This window comes from Sinocyclocheilus grahami, unplaced genomic scaffold, assembly GCF_001515645.1.
Source record: "Sinocyclocheilus grahami isolate Dianchi unplaced genomic scaffold, SAMN03320097.WGS_v1.1 scaffold307.1, whole genome shotgun sequence".
NCBI lineage: Eukaryota > Metazoa > Chordata > Actinopteri > Cypriniformes > Cyprinidae > Sinocyclocheilus > Sinocyclocheilus grahami.
Genome location: NW_015505486.1, coordinates 2,013,930 through 2,033,671, shown reverse-complemented (window position 1 = coordinate 2,033,671; position 19,742 = coordinate 2,013,930). Strand labels below are relative to the sequence as shown.

General features: G+C 36.9%; 1 protein-coding gene across 2 annotated transcripts in view; it reads right to left on the bottom strand.

Moving 5' to 3' along the window:
- The window catches only part of rbfox3b (RNA binding fox-1 homolog 3b), a 218,834-nt gene that overhangs the window by 39,324 nt on the left and 159,768 nt on the right, over positions 1–19,742 (bottom strand). For both annotated transcript variants that reach the window (XM_016293845.1, XM_016293844.1), the window contains one exon: positions 8,294–8,536. In XM_016293845.1, the coding sequence (XP_016149331.1) occupies positions 8,294–8,503 (210 nt within the window). In that variant the 5' untranslated portion in view covers positions 8,504–8,536. The remainder of the gene's footprint in view (positions 1–8,293; positions 8,537–19,742) is intronic.

Genomic DNA, 19,742 nt, shown 5'->3' with positions numbered 1-19,742 from the left:
CTACAATAATGTACAGTATTTGAAAACTAATGTGTTTTTTTTTTACATTAAAGCATGTCAACATATTCTGTTACACCAAATACACAAAATAATGATCTTTAAAAAAAGCATCATATGACCCCTTTAAATAACATTTTCAGCATTTCTCATTTTGTTTAGTTTAACTTTATGTACTTAACTAAAAAAATAAATAAAAAAAATAATAAAAAAAACAAGAAAACCACAGAACAAAATGACTAAACTTAAAATGAAATTAATATGAAAACAAAACAAAACAAAAACTAATTAAAATTAATAATACAAATGTAATCAAAGTTGTACTAAAATAACACTGGTCACTTGTACATTTCAAATACTACTGGTTCTCACAAATGCATGCGTGCCAAAAAAAAAAAAGATATCACAAAAACACACGACAAAATTAAACCTTATTTTAATACTACTGCATTGCACTGACACAAATTAAAAAGCCAACAAACACATTTTCACCCCAAAATCTCATTACTGTAATGCATATGTTTGTTTATAGTTCGCATTGATGATTCTCATTATATCCCCATTGCTGTAATAGTGTCATTTTTAATGCTAATGTCATAAAAAGTACTGTTACATATGATTTTTTTTTTAAATCAGCAACTTAATGGCATATAAAAAATACTACAAATCCTGTCATTTAAATAACATTATTTATACTTTTCTTCTGCATTACAGAAATTAGAAATCGGGAAATGTGGATAAAAGTCATGAAAATAAATGTTCTGAAAATATTAATTATTTATTTTCCTTTTGATTTCAGGGTGAAATGTGACCTGAACATGATTTAAATTAAATGATCATATATTATTATTATTATTATTACTATTATTATTATTGACATTACAGAAAGGAGAATTGGTGGAATTTATACATTTTTCTTTCTTATTGTTTCTTTTGATTTTGGAGTGAAATATGAGCCGAACATGTTCCTTACAAGTTTCCTGACATTCACCTTGTTTTTCACCTTGTTTTTTTCTTTTCTTCTATACATGCGAAACACAGGCTGGTGCTGGCGTGGAGTCATGCGGCGCGTGATTTATGATCACACGTATGTGCATGCAGACACATGCAGTACATCATTCATTACACACACACTCAACGTGCTGCTCCGCTGTAGGGAGGAGTGTGATACATCGTTCTCATTTATCTCCCAGCATTAATCACCCCAGCATCATCATCATCACCATCATCATCACCAGCGTAACGACCGTCGGCTTTATTGTTGCCATTATGATAATCACTGTCCCGGCAATAACGAGGCTCGTTTGTGCTCTTTTATGGCTCTCGCCTGCGCTCTGACACGCACTGTTCTCACTGACAGCTGTCTGACTCCATCGCTCTGCCAGTGTGTTTCTGGGGCCGCAGGTGAAGACGGGGGCCACCAACCCCGCTCCTCCCCCTCCCGCCCTCACTGCACTGGTAATGGGAGGACGCTCGTCCCCCAGGGCCGCGTGGAGACGTGTGGAGGTTAATAGCACACAATGACTTAGCTTTATCTCTCTTTCTATCTAATAATCTTCTTATAAGCATAATTCTTACTAAATGGTTAGATTTAAGCTTAAAGGGGTCATCAGACGCAAAATTTACTTTTGCATGTTGTTTGAACATAAATGTGCGTTGGCAGTGTGTGTACGCATCCACATTTTAATGATAAAAATCCACCCAGCGCTTTTCTTGAATCCCAATAAATCATGAGAACTGTCTCAGATCAAGCCATTCTCAGATTCTTGGCTGTGTGACGTCACACAGACCCAGGCCACTCCCACGATTGTTGATTGACACTGTAATTTTTCTTTTATGCCAAAAATCATTAGGATATTAAGTAAAGATCATGTTCCATGAATATATGTTTTTTAATTTCCTACCGTACATATATTAAAACTTCATTTTTGGTTAGTAATATGCATTGCTAAGAACTTCATTTGGAGAAGTTAAAGGCGATTTTCTCAATATTTCGATTTTTTTTGTACCCTCAGATTCCAGGCTTTCAAATACTTGTAAATACAGTCAAATATTATCCTATCCTAACAAACCATACATCAATGGAAAGCTTATTTATTCAGCTTTTAGATATAAATCTATGCATAAATCTCAATTAAAAAAAAATATCGCCTTATGACTGGTTTTGTGGTCCAGAAAGCAATATCATGAATAGAGGATGGAGGTTAAAAACATCTTAATAATGGAAAATGTAATCAAAGTTGTACTAAAATAACACTGGTCACTTGTACATTTCAAATACTACTGGTTCTCACAAATGCATGCGTGCCAAAAAAAAAAAAAGATATCACAAAAACACACGACAAAATTAAACCTTATTTTAATACTACTGCATTGCACTGACACAAATTAAAAAGCCAACAAACACATTTTCACCCCAAAATCTCATTACTGTAATGCATATGTTTGTTTATAGTTCGCATTGATGATTCTCATTATATCCCCATTGCTGTAATAGTGTCATTTTTAATGCTAATGTCATATGGGGAGGCCATTGGCTTGTTGTTTCCATCATTATGTTGATGATCCGCCACAAATGAAACTTCAGACGCGTGTGACAGATGTTTTCTCTCTCCGCTAGCTCAGTCGAGCAGAACGACACACACACACACACACACACACACACACACACACACACACACGCACACACTCATTTTCATGTGCTCGCTTACAGCAGCATGTCATCAGAATGTCATCATTGAGGTAAAAAATGTTCAGATTCATTCAAACACACACACACACACACACACACATATGCATGTACACACAATGGCAACGACATCAACAAATCTCCCCAGAGCTTCATCAAAACATCAACACACAGCACCAACATTATTACATCAGTTCATAACGGAGACACACACACACATACAAACACACTGTGTGAGGCACGCGTGCAAAAATGTTCAGATTCATTCAAACACACACACACACACACACACACACACACACATATGCATGTACACACAATGGCAACGACATCAACAAATCTCCCCAGAGCTTCATCAAAACATCAACACACAGCACCAACATTATTACATCAGTTCATAACGGAGACACACACACATACAAACACACTGTGTGAGGCACGCGTGCAAATACATGCAGTCAGTTCTGCCAGTAATTTGACAAATCTCACGAAAACATGAAAGTATCCTGTATGATTTATTGCTAGAAATATTGCAAGTGCAATTGCTAATGATGCTTCATGAGAGCAGAAACGGGCACACATTTAAATCATTATTCACTGAAAAACTCGTCTGCTGCAGGTCTCAAATGTGACTTGCAGCATTATTATAGTTAACTAAAAGCATAAAAAACAGTTCTTGTTACTTAAAATAAAATAAACATTAACTGAACTGGAATAACATAAAACCGTAAGCTTATTTAATTTAAAGGGGTCATATGATGCGATTTCAGCGCTTTACCTTAGACCCGCCCTGAGTGAGCTGTCATCAGTCCGCCATTGTTTCGAGTCGGAGTAGACAAGAATGACTCATAAGCGATTGAGGTGTTCTTTTGTAGGATGTAATAATGAACATAGCAGTCGTCATTTACTCCCGACATCTGAGCCGCTGAAGACGCAGAGGATTATGCTTGTTTCTGAAGGGAATGCGCCCCCGATCTACATAAATGCTTCTATGTTTGCGCAAATCATTCATGATCCAGTTTCACCCACAGAAGAAGTGAGTATAAGGTTTTTTATGAATCTTTGCAAATCACCTTTCCTAATAAAGTGCTGGTTAGCAAGTTCCACCGCTAAATGTTCACCCCACGGAAGAGAGGGGCGGGGTCAGCAGAGCTCATTATCATTTAAAGGCACGTGCACCGAAACGGATCGCTGTGAACAGAGCTGTTTTTGACAGGGTAAAAAGGGTGTTGTTATACACTACCATTGAGAAATTTTAACCAAAGTATGTTATATAATTTTCATTAACCCTCTGGGGTCTGAGGGTGTTTTGGGGCCCTGGAGAAGTTTTGACATGCCCTGACATTTGTGTTTTTTTCAGTATCTTAAAAACATAAATGGCTAAAGACCCTAAAGGATAATTTCAACTTGTGGAAAATGGGCATCCGATGACCCCTTTAACAAACGAAAAACTAAACAAATTCGTCAACAGGGTGTGTTGTAAGCATAAACCTCACTAAATGTTGTTCAATTTATGGTCAGCACAAGAATAACAAAACATTTTTGCTTTGAATCTATCAAATGTATTTATTTGTAGTAATTCGTTTTTCTTGTTGTAAGCATAAACCTCACTAAATATAATTGGATTAATGCTTAACACATTCATTTCAATAATGGTGACATTAAACTGAAACGTTCAAAATAATGGTGCTGGCGTGGAGTCATGCGGCGCGTGATTTATGATCACACGTATGTGCATGCAGACACATGCAGTACATCATTCATTACACACACACTCAACGTGCTGCTCCGCTGTAGGGAGGAGTGTGATACATCGTTCTCATTTATCTCCCAGCATTAATCACCCCAGCATCATCATCATCACCATCATCATCACCAGCGTAACGACCGTCGGCTTTATTGTTGCCATTATGATAATCACTGTCCCGGCAATAACGAGGCTCGTTTGTGCTCTTTTATGGCTCTCGCCTGCGCTCTGACACGCACTGTTCTCACTGACAGCTGTCTGACTCCATCGCTCTGCCAGTGTGTTTCTGGGGCCGCAGGTGAAGACGGGGGCCACCAACCCCGCTCCTCCCCCTCCCGCCCTCACTGCACTGGTAATGGGAGGACGCTCGTCCCCCAGGGCCGCGTGGAGACGTGTGGAGGTTAATAGCACACAATGACTTAGCTTTATCTCTCTTTCTATCTAATAATCTTCTTATAAGCATAATTCTTACTAAATGGTTAGATTTAAGCTTAAAGGGGTCATCAGACGCAAAATTTACTTTTGCATGTTGTTTGAACATAAATGTGCGTTGGCAGTGTGTGTACGCATCCACATTTTAATGATAAAAATCCACCCAGCGCTTTTCTTGAATCCCAATAAATCATGAGAACTGTCTCAGATCAAGCCATTCTCAGATTCTTGGCTGTGTGACGTCACACAGACCCAGGCCACTCCCACGATTGTTGATTGACACTGGCGCTTTACCTTAGACCCGCCCTGAGTGAGCTGTCATCAGTCCGCCATTGTTTCGAGTCGGAGTAGACAAGAATGACTCATAAGCGATTGAGGTGTTCTTTTGTAGGATGTAATAATGAACATAGCAGTCGTCATTTACTCCCGACATCTGAGCCGCTGAAGACGCAGAGGATTATGCTTGTTTCTGAAGGGAATGCGCCCCCGATCTACATAAATGCTTCTATGTTTGCGCAAATCATTCATGATCCAGTTTCACCCACAGAAGAAGTGAGTATAAGGTTTTTTATGAATCTTTGCAAATCACCTTTCCTAATAAAGTGCTGGTTAGCAAGTTCCACCGCTAAATGTTCACCCCACGGAAGAGAGGGGCGGGGTCAGCAGAGCTCATTATCATTTAAAGGCACGTGCACCGAAACGGATCGCTGTGAACAGAGCTGTTTTTGACAGGGTAAAAAGGGTGTTGTTATACACTACCATTGAGAAATTTTAACCAAAGTATGTTATATAATTTTCATTAACCCTCTGGGGTCTGAGGGTGTTTTGGGGCCCTGGAGAAGTTTTGACATGCCCTGACATTTGTGTTTTTTTCAGTATCTTAAAAACATAAATGGCTAAAGACCCTAAAGGATAATTTCAACTTGTGGAAAATGGGCATCCGATGACCCCTTTAACAAACGAAAAACTAAACAAATTCGTCAACAGGGTGTGTTGTAAGCATAAACCTCACTAAATGTTGTTCAATTTATGGTCAGCACAAGAATAACAAAACATTTTTGCTTTGAATCTATCAAATGTATTTATTTGTAGTAATTCGTTTTTCTTGTTGTAAGCATAAACCTCACTAAATATAATTGGATTAATGCTTAACACATTCATTTCAATAATGGTGACATTAAACTGAAACGTTCAAAATAAAAAAGAAAAGAAAAGAAAATAAAAGAAAAAGTCCCATTTCGGTTGTGAATTAGAAAATAGCAAAAGAGCAATAAAATATCAATAGCAATAAATTATAAAAAAAATATTTATAAAAAAAACTAAATGAAAAATATATAAAGTTATTTAGAAGCACTTTTAATAAGCCACACTCTCCATCAGCACAATAATCATTTATAATGAGGTTTAAGCACAGGGCTGTGAGCATCTGAGAACCATTATCAGCCACAGAAAGACTATGAGAGAGAAATCCACCCGGCCCAACGAGATTAACTAGTGAGCGTGTCCACCTTTCTGCTACGCTAAATTATTCATGCTACACCATGTACACGCATAAAGAAAACGGGCCAGGAGGAAAAGAAAAAGCAGAAATCCGAAAGAGCGTTACAGAAAGACGAGACGATTTTCTGAGCACAACCGCTGAGAAAACTACACATTGCTTATTTAAGATGCTATATGCTAAGCAAGGCCTCAAAAACTAATGAAACTGCCAACAGGAACTGCATACAGGCCACTGCACTGCATTCGTGTTAACACTCCCCAATGCACTGAATACATAGTGCTGGTATTTAGACGGGTCTTCAGCTGAGAAACATCAATTAACGTCCCGACTGCATGAAGCAGGAATGATGCAAACAGACACGGCACTTATTCGGTGTCACTCTGTCTGCGAGCGGGAGCTAGTAATACATGACAGCGATGATGTCATTCAAACCGCAGCGAGCGTGACACGTCGTTACAGTGGCGTCAAACGCTCGCTCTCGCCTCATTATTTTGGACAGAGGAGCATGTACTCCCAAAACACAGCAGCTCCTCACACACCTGCCCATGCACCGCTTCCTCCATGGCTTCATAATCACTGCATCATCTCAATATTTTACAGTGACTTATGGGAGATGAACCCTGTCCACTTTTAGATGCTCTGTGACACAGGTTCATCAGATGAAGTTCAAGTGATGTTTCTGGTGTGAACTCAGTAAGATCTGCAGCTGAAACCCAAATTCATATTCTTAATGCATGTTTGTGGTCTTTTTGACTGAACAATTCATCAGTGCACGCTATTCCAAAGGGTAGCAACGCTGAAAATCCTTCACCTAATTTGGTGTTACGGGTCAAAAATCACCCACCTTTTAAAAGCGTATGCTTTATTATCGCCAAGTCGTGGAATCTTTTTGTCAACTTGTTTTCTTTCACGTAGAACAGGTTGTGTATTTCCTTTGGAACTTATAGGCCTCACTGATCTGAGCTCAAGCACGTCAGTTTTGGAGTGAAAAAAACAAACAGACATTATTTGTGGATAAACTCAAAGACTGACTTTGACTGAAATAAAAGTTCACAAAAACACTGAACCCAGTATTTGGTAACAATCTAGCATAACAAGAAATGTATACACTCTAAAAAGTGCTGGGTTATATGTAACCCAGCATTTTTTAGAGTGTAGGGTGGTCATTTTTGATCAGGAACACAAGTATAACAAAGTGGGAAGAATGATCACAAAAAAAGTATATATATATATATATATGTATATATATATATATATAGGGGGTACCCATAAAACTGTAATTTTATAACCAAAAATTATAATACTTTTGATTTGTGAGGAAAATCAGTAGGTTTTAATTTAAAGTGATTCCAATAACTACCTTTTTTTTTTCTTTAGAAAAAATAATGTCCTCTCAGGCTAAAAATGACCAAAAACACAACACAGACACACGTCATTTTGATATATTTTTCAGAAAACATTACTTAATATCTTAAGTAATATTTTATGAAAAGGTTTAATTGTTCCATTAAAAAAAAAAAATAATAATATATATGTATATATATATAATTTGACTATTATTACTATGACTATTATTATAGTTATTATATGACTATTATTTTTATTCGTCAGGCTTTACAGGGTAAAAAAAGCTAACTACATTACTTATAAACAATGATTGAAAATCATTGTCAAATATGTCAAATCATGGTCATATATATCAATATATACTCTCCTGAAATGAAATTCCATATCTTGAAATTATCACTGCAATCAATTGGTACCTAACAAGTTTTCACTTTGCTTCTCAAGTGATATCATCTTGATTAAGGAATGCTTGTATTGAAAAACAAGAACAAAATACTGAGAAAGACATATTGCATTCTGAAGAGTAGCTTGACTGTAAATGATGTGTTGACGAGTGTCACAGTTAGTGTGTTTGACGCACCGGTGCTGTGTTGCTGCTGCTGCTGATGGCTGGCGTGTTGCTGTCGGCGTTGGCCAGATCGCTGTGGGTCTGTGCAGGTGTGTAGAGGGTCAGGCCGTGATCCGGGACGCGGTTCTGTCCTGCGTAGTCTTGCGTGGGAAGCGCGGTGAACTCAGCGGGGATGCCGTTCTGCGGGGGATGCGCGAACTGCGGGGTGTAAGTCTGGGCCATCGCGTCCACCGGATTGCTGGCCTCCTGATTACCCTGCAAACACACATGCAAATGAAAGCATACATTAAACCCATGTGGCCTTCGCATATGTGCTGGCTAGCAACCGATTACATGTAATCTGGAGTTCGTAACCAGATTCCAAAAATGTTGTACTTGCAATTAAATTCTATTACATTTTGAAATGCTCGTAATCAGATTACAGTTACTTTTTAAGTATTACATGATTACACATTTATAGTGCTAGGCAACGATTAATCGCATAAAAAATAAACGTTTTTGTTTATATAATATGTGTGTGTATTGTTATATTTATTATGCATATATAAAGATATACAGTATATATTTTGAAAATATTTACACGTATATTTTTATATTCATATAATTTATATTATATATAAATATATTTAATATATGAACATAACATGTTTTTCTTAAATATACACATGCATGTGTGTGCATTTATATACATAATAAATATTCACAGCACACACACATATATTATGTAAACAAAAACTGTTATTTTGGATGCGATTAATCGTTGCCCAGCATTACAAATTTATTGATTCCTCTTTTTTTCCTCCTTTAAATTTTCCTTTTAAAAAAATATTCCGTGTTGCATTGAATACAGTGAGTATTCACAATATATAATAGCCATATAAATGTCACGTAAATTAATTTGCAACCCATGCATCTGAATTTGGGGACAAAACACCTCTCAGTCAAATTATACCATGTATGAGATGAACAATTATGCATGTTGCTAAAAACTGCCGATGCACAGCTGAAACCCCTGTTTGGAGCAATTAAACCTTCGATGCATGAAGTTTACTAGTGGATAGATTTTTTATAAAGCATATTAACCATTCAGGGTTGTTTCATCCCAAAAAAAAACATGGCCTTTGACCATGTCACTGCATTGTTCATGTTTATTATTGTTAGTTTATGTGATACAGGGATTCCCAATCTTCCTGATATTTAAAGTTAATATTTAACAACACATATCTCTCTGTTTCTATTTTTAACAATAATCCCAATTAAACAAACATGTTTGGTCAAAAGTAATCTAAAAGTAATCCAAAAGAAGTACCTAAGATAAGTAATCTAGATTACATTACTGACTACAATTTCCATCAGGGAATTTTTAAGTAATCTGGCCAGCTCTGGCCATATGTTCAATCCCAACAATGCAGTGCATGTCTGAGGCGAGTGATGAGGCACTTTTATCTGCGCCTCTGATGGGCCGATCGGGGAATTTGGCCGCCCCGCACTTTAAATAGGCCAGGAAAACAACGATCACATCTCACGGATGATTACAGACACGCTTGATCATTCCTAATGAACATACTCTGTGTTGTAGAAGCCGCTCCGAGGACCAGAGGCCATTGGGACTTTCCACAGCACAGAAAAAAAAGGGAAATCAGCCTCCTTACAATGTTTTGACTGAGAGCTTTGATTTTCCTGACAGGTTACTAATGTTAACAGCGCTCAGACGCGTCTTCACATAAACACTTTCTGCTCCGTGCTGTTTGTCAAGCTGCAAGCGTTGCGCTATAGTCAACTCTATAAAGCCTGCAGTATCATATCTGATGCATTTCTAAATCCTCTAAATGATCAACATGATCAAAACTGCATGCCTTCTCTCGTCTGACTGATAGTTTAGACTTTTTTTAGTAAGTAAAAAGCCTGTTATATTATAATTGTACAAACATGCACCTTCAGCTCATGCTTTGCATCTTTTTGCTGTGAAATCGTTACTGATTTTTATAAAGTAAATGTAAGAGTAACTTTTATACATGCAACAAATTGTATATTTTCGCTCAGTTTGAGCCTCTGAATAAAACCAAGTTTTTTTTTCTCCCTATTTTCTTCTTATATCATACCATATGAACCATAAAAGCCTGTTGTATCCAGTATGATACTCAGCAAAAAACAAAAATGTTTTGTCTAAAGGCTAAATAAACAGTTCCATTTCAAAAAATTTGATTTTGCAGATTTCACATTAGGTTTTAAAGGGATAAAAATCATTGAGAGTGGTTATAAACATTGATAATGACTGAAATGCCACACATACACACACACACACACACACACACACACACACACATATATATATATATATATATATACACGTGTGTGTGTGTGTGTGTTTGTGTATACACACATACACTGTATATTCACACAAAATATCTAATTTTAAGATATGGATCACTGTAGTCTAAGGCACAGTTTCACTGGAAAACTGGGTAAAAAAAAAACTGGGACTTCTGGGTAAAAAAGAACAAATAATAAGAATCTGTATTAAACAGATAAAGCGAATGGAATCTCTGAACGCAGGAGGAAGATAAATGCACTTGATTTTCTCCGTCGTCTCCTCTGGTTGGGCTTATTTCGTGTTTGTCTTGGCTGTTGTTGCTGGAGATCTTTCCTGGAGTCTTAATGAGGCGAGAGCCGTCAGCCACCGTAAATGAGAGCAAATTACAGCTACACAGAGAGATCCTGAACAAACCACAGGTCCCAATTAAAGCTCAGAGCGTCTAGAGCTGATTCAGGGTGAGTGGAATCAGTGCTCAGTCAGTTTACTTTTACTTCAAATCAATCAATGTTATTTCAGCATCACTGAGACTATTATAGCGTTTAATCAATATTTTGAATTCGGTTTTATTTCTTATATCCTCCACTATTACATTGTGTATTTGTCTCATTTTTATAGTTTTAATAAATTTTTATATCAATTTTGTTTACAAACTAAACAAAAAATGTTGCCTTTGCAATGAGCTGAATTAAATTGTTTAATATTTTACTTTATTTCAGTTCATTTTATTTCATTTATTTGAATGTTTATTTATTGCAAGTAACCCAAATGTTTTTTTCCCCTTACTTTTAGTTTACCACTAAATACATTTTATATAAACTAAAACAAACATAAATCATACATTTTAGTTTAAGCAGTGTAAATATGGAAAATAAGTAGTGCAAATCTACTAATATTAACAAGAAGTCCAAATGTATGCTATTAAAATACTATGAAAGTAAAAATCACAAAAAAATCTACATAATATAAAAACAATTGCTCATATACATTTAAAAAATATATATCAAGTAGTATTTAGTTGGTTAGTAGGTAGGTTATTTAGTAGTATGCTAGTATTTCTGCCACAGGATGAAAAAAAGTTAATTGTGACTTTCTGAGAATTTAGACTTTACATCTTGCAACTTTGAATTGTATGTCAAAAAGTCTGCAAGAAAAAAAGTGTGAAATATCAACTAAAAATTATAAGAACAAAGTCTGTTTGTGAGAAAAAAAAGTCAGCATTGCAAGAATAAAAGTCAGAATTGTTAGGTATAAACAAAATTGTTAAAAAAGGTCAGAACGTGTTTGTGTAAAAATCAGCTTATCAGAAAGCTAACACAAAAATGAAACATAACGGAGAAGTTCATTAAAGGCATAGTTGTTTATGACTTTCCAGCGCTCTCACAGACAATTTGTACGCATTTTACAAGGTGGCAAATTCGTACGAATTCATACGACCTCACTCTTACGAGTTTGTATGTTTTCTGTGACGGTTAAGTTCAGGGGTGGGGTTAGGTGTGGTCTTTCGTATAAAAAAAATCCTATGGATTTGCGCCTTTGTAAAATATGTACGATTCTTCACAAATCGTATGAATTTGTGTGAGTTCGTACAAATTCATATGAATTAGCCACCTTGTCAAAAATGTACAAAATGCAGGGAGATCAGGTTGGACTTTCTTCTTTCAGATGAATACAATTAGAGTAGGCTCTTCCGAGCTTTATAATGGCAATGAAGGCGGGATCGAGATTTTGAAGACCAAAAAAGTGCATCCATCCATCGTCCACGGTGAAAGCCGATCCGGCGATCCACAGCGCGAAGTTGATGTATTTCCTCAGCAACCAGCACGGATCAGAACCAGGCATGAAGAAGCAGATATCGTCCTCTTTTGGAAGACCAACCAAAGTAGTTTCGCTTTCACAATGAAACACAGCGCCTTCACGACATGACGGCGGCAGCAACAACAATACTACAGCGAGAATAAAAGTTACGCCTTCTTTCTTTGCGTGAACATTTGGGCGGCGTTATGCAAATCTTCCCACATAGTGATGTAGATATGTGGGGGCGTGTTAGAACGAGCCGTTTTAGGTAGGCGTAGTTGACTCTTAACTTTTATAAAGAATATCTCTTTGGATTTGAGACTTTAGTCTTTGCAACTTTACAGATCTTCTTTATGCACCAAGAGCTTGAAAAATTTAAATCGCATCATATGACCCCTTTAAAACTTTACAAAGCGTAATCTCTAGCTTCCGCTTACTGTCGTACACTCGTTCACGAGAGAGTGGCATTCCAGCAGATGACGTAGGACATAAGCGTAGCACAAGCTCTGGTGAGAAGTGACAAATGCGGACACGCAGAGGAGAGAGCAAAACAAAACACCAGGTCATGATTTAGAAGTACAAAACGAGGATTTGTAAAGAACAATGTCAGAGGATTTCAATATAAGCCAAGAGGAGACTGTTTCTCCTTTGCTGTAAACAAAACCTGGTTGTTGCGAGACTAGCATGTTCTCACCAGAGTTTACACTACACCTACACCCTACAACATCCGCTGGAACTCCACGCTCTCGTGAACACGCATGCGACAGGAAAATATAATGAAATATATCGACTGTAAAGCCATCTCTGCTCAAAAGAGTGTTTGCTCTGGTTCAGATGGAGGATGAAGTGAACTCGTGTTCGCTTTCCCTCAGGCGCTCAGAGATGAAGATATGAAGGATATAAAAGTGTTAATGATGCATGATCCTCATCTTGTTAATGGGACGGTTATTAAGAGTAATTATCTCTGATAGAAGAGAGATTGTTCCTGAGAGCTTTAGAAAATCTGTCCGGATGATCTGCCTGATCCGATGAAAGAGTCATTCACAAGATTCAAACTTTTCTTTATGTCTTAGTTCCTGAAAATTTAGAAGATTCCTGAAAATACTTTTAGAGACTACTGTTTTTTTTTTCTAAGACAAAATGTAAGAAGTATTCAGATTCCTGAAAAGAAGGTTCAGTTAGTTAACATTAGCTAACCACATCAGTTAACACGAAAAAAGCATTTAATTTAATCTTAGTTAAAAAAAAATTGTCATTTTGTTGTGTTATTATTATTATTATTATTATAAATGTCTATATAATTCTTATTTTTTATTTCAGTTTTAGTTTGAGTTATTTTAGTACATCAAGTTAGAGAAACAATATCTTCACCACTTACTGAAATACAATTTAAGTATTTTTACACTTAATTTTATAATTATTTCTTTAAACATTACATTTTTTTCTTTTATTTTTTGAGTTAACATTTAAGTAGCAATTTTTTGTTTTATTTTTATTTTTAGTTCATGAACTAAATTTCCACAGTTGCATTTATTGGTATTTATTAGCATTTATTAGATAAAGAATAATATACTGTATACTGCAACAAATTAATTGCTCAATGTTAGTTAATTTTAGTGAACTAGTGATAACTACTGGGACCGTATTACAAGGTGGTTTTTATTTTAGTCAAAATTTTAATCTTTTTTTTTTTTGTGTTTTTGTCATTTTTATTCGATTAATGAGTCAACCTAACCTCTATCCAGTCTTAAATCCACAAATATAAGATTTTTAATGAATTTATTGAGTTGTTTCAAACATTATTCATAAAATATTTGCATGTAAAAATGGACATACTTTATATCATTAAGATTTGCAGTGTAAAGTATCAGACAAATAACCCTCACGTGATCAGAAAACGTCAAAGCCTGTCATTTTATTCTTAGGGCAAAATAAGATGTTCTCAAGCAAATCTCTCTCTATGCTGAAACTTTAGATTGAGGTTACATAATAAAGGTGTGTGTGTGTGTGTGTGTGTGTGTGTGTGTGTCCTTCACACTCGATATTCAGCACTCACAAGCTCTAATGAGACAAAGTTAAGCAGTAAAACAATATGATGCAAACTGACAAAACCTCCCACAGCTGGCCTCATTACTGACCACTGAGAGACTGAGACACGACACACTTCATCACCTTCTTCCAATTAAATGTCTTCAATTTGATGGAGGCCTGGTGACCACATACATTCCATAATTGATGCCACGGCCACCGTATGTGTGTGTGTGTGTGTGTTTTATGTCTTCCTCAATTTCATTCAGATCAATTTATCTGCATGTGTGTGAGCTGTTCTGTTACGAAATGAACATCAGTAAATATAAAAATAAAATTGATTACATGACACTTTCACGACTAACAGCTGCTTTGGCTGTTCTGAGATCATTTTATGCATGACAACTTGTGTGATAAACATGGTAGCTTTGGAATAACAGAAAAAGTGACACTTCATGTCAATTTCACATGCTGAAAAACTAGTTTGTTAGTGGAAAAGCGATTTTAAAAACAGCTGAGCTGCTGATAAATGTAGTTAAGTTGTGTTTAAGTGCAACACTGCAATGACGGACTCAAACAAGAGGAGCGAAACAGGTGGAAGTAGAGAGTGGATGGAGAGAAAGAGGAGGTGGAGAGCACAAGAAAATCGATGTCTCGCTCGACGTGATTGATCGGAGGACTTCTGGAGAGTTGCGCGAGGAGTTTGTGTCGCGGTGGTGGGCGGATGGAGGCGTGTGGGTCGGAGATTGATGCAGACATTACCGGCTTCAGACCTGAATCAACCTCCACCAGCTGTTCCCATCTCCAAACTTTCACCCAACTCCATAACCAAGCCAATTAGAGCGGCAGCGGCGTGTGGAGGAGCTGCGGGTCGAGAGATCGGGCGGCTGTTTGCGTTTCAGGATGCCGGTCTCTCGGCGCTCGTGACGCGGTGGCCGCTTCGGAGTGTGAAGAGTTTTATGAAGAGGAAAACGAATCCATCACGGCTCCAGACCATCCGGAAATCAATGGAGCTCGCCGGGGTTTAAGCAGATGCACATCTATTAGCCCAATCTATGCGCGCAATTTTCTGGAAGAGGCTTTTAGGGTTTAAGGAGCGCGGCGCGCGGCTCCTCGGGGCTCCATCCTCGCTGCTGAGAAACACATAAAAGAGCGTGAGTGCCCGGACGGACGTACGGCTCCTTCTGCGTGGGAATCATCAGAGCGGCCAGCTGTGATGCCCGGAGGGAGAGAGAGATTTACAGAGGAGAGAACTAAACGCTGAGGTGGCACGAAAGCCAGAGAGCCATGAAATCCACATTAGAGGAGGAAAAAGGACTGGCAGACCTGAGTTACTCTCTCTCTCTCTCTCTCTCTCTCTCTCTCTGTGTGTGTGTGTAGATGGAGATCTGGGCCCGTATTCACAAAACATCTTAAGGCTAAAAGTAGCTCATCATTTGATTTAGGAGAAAATCTTAAAAATAATGGGTGTGTCAGTCCTAAATTTTTGCTTTAAGAGTATTTCACAAAGCGTTTAGCACTAAAACTAGCTCCTAAATCTGTGAAAGGTTATGAGGAGTGAAGAGGACTCCTAAGTCACTAAGACCAAGCCACAAACTATCCTAAAATGGCTGTTGCCAGCAATCTGCCTCGGAATGTAAGCATTTTAGAAACATCTGATGATAACGAGCTTTTAAAAAGGTATCCCTTTGGTTTTGGAGGTTATCCCAACTCCAGATTTTCCTTTGATTATATCCTTGTTTTCATTAACCATGTTGGGCAAGAAGTAACATCTGTTCTTGTGTCCAGTTTGGTTTTCTTTTACGTTTGCATGTCTTACTATCAGCCATGATTATTCTACTCTGTTTATTAAAAGGTTGTTTATATGCATATTCACTAATTGTTTACAAGAAGCATGCATGTAAGAGGCTGACAGTTAGCTGAACATATACTTGTTTAATTAGTGACACTAAGCCTGCATTTTTAAATCTTTATTTGAAGGTGGCAATTAACATTTTTATTTTTAAACATTTATTTGAATACGGCAACATAATATTGTGCTCTACAATATTTCAAAGAATACATCTCTAACAGAGACTATCAGCCAACTGTGTGCATAGTTAGTAAGCATGCTGACATCATCCATAGCAAACGAGGTCAACCCCGCCCTTTCTCTTAGCCTTTAAGACTTCTTTCTATTCCTTAGTAAAAGTTTGTCTCAGCAGCTTTGTGAATAGGTTTTAAGAGAAAACTCTTAGCTAAAAACTTTTACTGATATTTAGGAGAACTCTTAGTGGAATGCTCCTAATGCCTAGTTCACACTACAGGATTTTAAGCCCGATTTGCAAGTTAAAGAGCTAGGCGACAGGTCTGGCTGTGATTGGGGGAAAATCAGCGCTCGGCAGTCTTTATGTGTGAACTACACAACGCGCATCAAAGAGGCTCGCTGACACCTCGCCGACGACAAACAAATATCTAGAATGCTAAATATCTGGACCGGTCGGCCGACTCGACATCACGTGGTGTCAGGTGTCGTGACGAGCTACAGCCAATGAGAGAGCAAGGCATGGGTTGACGTCACCGGAAGAAAAACAACAGCAGCAACATGGCTTAAAGAAAAGTTTGGACACAATAAACTGAGCAAAATTTTTCATCGAGCAAACAGTTTGCAGCACTAATTTCTTCCCAACATCCATTTTCAAGTAAACAACTCTTGTTTCATGTGTTGTTTCGCATCATTCCCGTTCCAATTCTCACGTGTGTTTTCGTGACAAAACGTGGTTTGTAGAGTCGTTGGGAGACAGAGTTGTTGTCAGCTCGTGTAGTGTGTGACCCCCTCTTGCGGATCATTTACATAGAGTCACGTAGTGTGAACACCACAACGACTTAAAGACAGACAATCAAGTCATGTAGTCTGAAGAGCACAACGATCTGCCGACGTTTAAAGTCATGTAGTGTGAACTTGGCTTAAGTGGAATTCTTGAAAATGATGAAATATTCTCTTAAGAACATTACAGGCTTTGGTGTTTGTAGAAGTGAAGAATTCCTAAGTGCAATTCTTGAAATTTTCTCAAATTAAGTTCTCAAATATTTTCTTAAGGACATCTATAATTTTGTTTTTCTTATGAAAACGACAGGCTTTGGTGTTTGAGTATTTTTTTTTTTGTCAAAGATTACGAAACAAGTTAAGAAACTTAAGATAAATTCCAAAACGTTTGTAAGACGTTAAGTGCAATTTCTTGAAAAAATTCTCAAATATTTTCTTAAGGAAATGACAGGCTTTGGTGTTTGCATGATAGTTCTTGCCAAAGATGAACAATTAATTATAATAATCTTAAAGATACCGTTCTTTTTAACGATCATTCAACAATGATTTTTATTTTTTTTTTTAATGGAGAATACATTTTTAGGAATTTGAATTCTTAAGTTGTTTTTAATTAATTAAACTTTTTATGTCAGAAATATTCTGAAAGGGCCTATCCCACATTCCCTCCTTTAGAAAGATGTTAAGAATTGTCTTAAGAATGTTTTTATAAATTTTACGAAAGCAAATAAATGTAATTCCTGAAAACTCTCAAATATAAAAGATCTCAAACATTTTCTTAAGAACATCTTTTTTTCTTTCTTTGTCTCTCTCTTTTTCTTTTGTTCGTTCTTTTGTTCGTTCGTTCTTTCTTTCTTTCTTTCGAAAATGACAGACTGTGGTGTTTGGGTGATTCCGCAAGATTCTGAAAGAAGTTTAAGATAAATTCCAATTCCAAAGTGCATAACAATGTTCTTAAATTCTTAAGAAGTTTTTAAGATTTCTTAAGGAAATCTTCTAACAGCCAAGAAAGTTGGAATTTTGAAAGACATTTACACTAGAATCATTTAAACAACCCAATGGCAACTTTCATCAGAAACAGAAATAGAACTATATTCCATAAACACTGAAAAGTTCTTATCCCACATGAATCTCCCAGAGGCTGGTAATCTCTCAGTATTACACTAGGTTCAGTGTTAGTAATTATACTGAAGTGATACTCTTAAAACCATTCAATCACGTCTCCGTGTGACATTTGCTGAAATCCGTGATTCACACCATTAAAAAACTGAGCAACAAAATGCTGGGCTTGATTTCAGGGCCTCACACGGGTTCATCAGGAATCCTCACAGAATCCAGGCTGGATTTAGACGGGAAAGACTGAAATGTCAAGGAGCAGATGAGCATCTGATGACTTTCAGTAAAAAACTGGAATGATTTCATGATGAAACGCCAATTTAAGACTTTTTTTTAAGATAGCAGACCAATCACGAAAACCATTCTCCCAGCTGCTGCTCAGGTTGTACAGAGTATTTTTTTTACAGACATGAACACAAACTGACAGAACAAAAACATTTGATTAAATACTATGAATCTGTATATGTGTGTGTGCATTTATAGAACACAAACTGAGAGAACAATTTTTTTTTATTAAATACTATAAATCTGTATATATGTGTGCATTTATATAATCAAACAATTTTTCATTATAAATAACACCCACTATATTACCTGCATGGTATTGAATTGGATCTGTTATGTTGCTCTATGGATATCGGTCATCACATTATATAAACCCACATTGGTGGACCACTAATTATACAACAACCCTGATCTATGGAGAGAGATATCAAAGATGCAGATGATCCATACATCACTGCTGAGGTGATAACTGTGTGTGTGTGTGTGTGTGTGTTCATCAGTCAGAACGGCTCCTCCGGGAAAGACCTGGCACACTCTTCTCTCCCAGCACAGTGTGAATGTGTGAGAGTGGACGAGTCCGGCTGCTGTTAATAGCGCTCTAATGCATGTAATGAGAGCAGAGAGCGTTCCTGAGCACATTACATCCACACTCACAGATCATCACCAATCAATCCTGCCTTCATCTGCTGAGACACAAGAGCTCAGTGTGCTAAAACAGCACAATGCCAAACTTCCGCTCCGGTCCAAAACAACATTTACTGCAAGTGAAACACACTTCAATAACAGTATAAGTGAACTTTAGGGGAAAGCATCATAAAACATATGATGAGTCCTTTAACACCTGACATCACCTGAAGCTCACTGTATTTCTGAAACTCCACTGTCTCTCTCACACACTCACATTCACAGAGAGAGAAAATAATAGTAAAATAATATGCACTAAAATATAAAAGGACAGTCAAAATTACAATATTATTTTTTTTCATATTTTATAATATATTATAAAATAACAGACACATACATAAAATACCAAAATCAATCAATCAATCTATCTATCTATCTATCTATCTATCTATCTATCTATCTATCTATCTATCTATCTATCTATCTATCTATCT